This window comes from Octopus bimaculoides, chromosome 4 (assembly GCF_001194135.2).
Source record: "Octopus bimaculoides isolate UCB-OBI-ISO-001 chromosome 4, ASM119413v2, whole genome shotgun sequence".
NCBI classification, from domain to species: Eukaryota; Metazoa; Mollusca; class Cephalopoda; order Octopoda; family Octopodidae; genus Octopus; species Octopus bimaculoides.
In genome coordinates this window covers 107,840,085-107,841,952 of record NC_068984.1, presented here as the reverse complement: position 1 = coordinate 107,841,952, position 1,868 = coordinate 107,840,085, and the positions used below count along the sequence as shown (strand labels likewise).

The following is a 1,868-nucleotide window of genomic DNA, read 5'->3' as shown; positions in this document are numbered from 1 at the left end:
ACACACACACACACACACACACACACACACACACACACACACACACACACACACACACACACATATAAGTTCATAACAAAGAAAAAGAAGCAAGACTGAATTACTATATATTATTTATATGATAACTGATACATATATTAGATTAAACGATGATACTGGAAAAAGGACTGTTAGCACGCTTAGTAATGTTTAATCCATCTATATGCTTTGAGTCTGTCTTTACCGAGATCGACAAAATAAGTACCAGTCAAGTACTAGGGTCGATGTAATAGATTGCTTACCTCCCCTCAAAAAATGCTGGCCCTATTCCAAAATTTTAAACCATTAACTGATATATATATATATATATCAGTTAATAGAACTATGTTAATAAACAACAACGAGGTACAAGAATATTTTAACATTGTTGTACCTTCTAACAGAACCTGAAATCAAACCAAGCATAAGATAAACTCAGTAGCAGGAAACTGTGGAAGCTTGCCAAATGAACTGTATCTGTAATTAAAGGAGCCAACCTTGTCACATACACAGTCGTAGAGCCTGCTTGACGGTTATAGTAACGGTAGAAGTGTATGCGAGATACTCAGTCAGTTACACTGTATGCAATGATTAGGTAATTCGTTTTATCAAAGCATTGAAAGACTTATCATAGAACTCGAGACGTGATCTTAAGGTGTAGGAAGTATTCTGAATGGATTTTTTCACCAAAATACAACGTTAATACTCCTTTGAAAACTGGATTTCAAGTAAAATCTCTTATCCAAAGTATATAAGATTTGAGTTTTAATTATATTCATAATATTAAATTCCAAGGGGGGAAATAATAAACGTAAACAATAAAAAAATAACGATAGAATATACTCACTTCGGATTTCTGGTTCGGTTTTATTTTTACCAACTAAATGAAAACAAAATTAAAAAGAATTAAATAAAGATTTTCAGAGATGAAGATTTATTATCGTAATGGATCATTTAAATAGATAAGTTTTTAAAAAATGACGAAAATAAAAACGGGAATGAAAGAAAGGAAAAAGAAGATATCCATTATTGAAATGCATTTGGTTATCAGTTTCGCATTGTATTTTGTACAGAAAATTGTCAGTGGAAAATGAAGGTTAAACGACTGAAGGGTTATAACATTGAGTTATCAACTTGTGGAAAACCGTTCAATTAAATTCACGCGTTACTCTAAGTTCTAGAAAGATTTCTTACTTTCTAGCTTCGTTAAAACGTTAAAGGAGGAACCGTTGAACTCATGACCTCTTGAAATTCCTCTAAGATTGGGCAGAGGATGGGAGGTAAAACCCAATATTAAAAGATATACTCAAACCTCGAACATGATAAAAGTTTTGCTATAGGTGATACTGTTAAACCAAGCAAATAATTAAATTTACCATTTGTAAATAAAGACCGTCTGATTTTACTCATAAAGCTTTAGTCGATCCAAGTTACGGCACTTGGCCAAATTACTGCACAGTGGATCGAGTCTAAAATCACGTGATTGCGAAAAGAATTTCAATCTTTGCAGAATTAACTGTAATAGCGTGCTTTCCAAGGGAGAATTATTATCAAGTCCCTTCGTAATACAAGTACAAAATGTAAATGAAACACAAACAAGTTAGAAATTTTAAATAAAGATTTCTAATTTTTACATGAGACATCATCTTTCTCATTGCGGGGTAGAACATAAACATTAAATGATTAAACAATCTCTAAATATTTGACTGGTATTTCATATCTATATTATACAGTTGACCCCCGGTGAGGTTTGAGTTCACATCTTAAAGGGGTCTACCTAAATACAACAAGGTATTTTGTATTCATGCTATACATAGAAATGTATTCTAGTTTCGACATCTGTTTCTGCG

General features: G+C 32.3%; 1 protein-coding gene across 1 annotated transcript in view; it reads right to left on the bottom strand.

Moving 5' to 3' along the window:
- LOC106875418 (collagen alpha-1(XII) chain) overlaps positions 1 to 1,868 on the bottom strand; it is a 58,326-nt gene that overhangs the window by 2,489 nt on the left and 53,969 nt on the right. Inside the window, exon 10 of the mRNA XM_014923553.1 lies at positions 866 to 898. Within this exon, the coding sequence (XP_014779039.1) occupies positions 866 to 898 (33 nt within the window). The remainder of the gene's footprint in view (positions 1 to 865; positions 899 to 1,868) is intronic.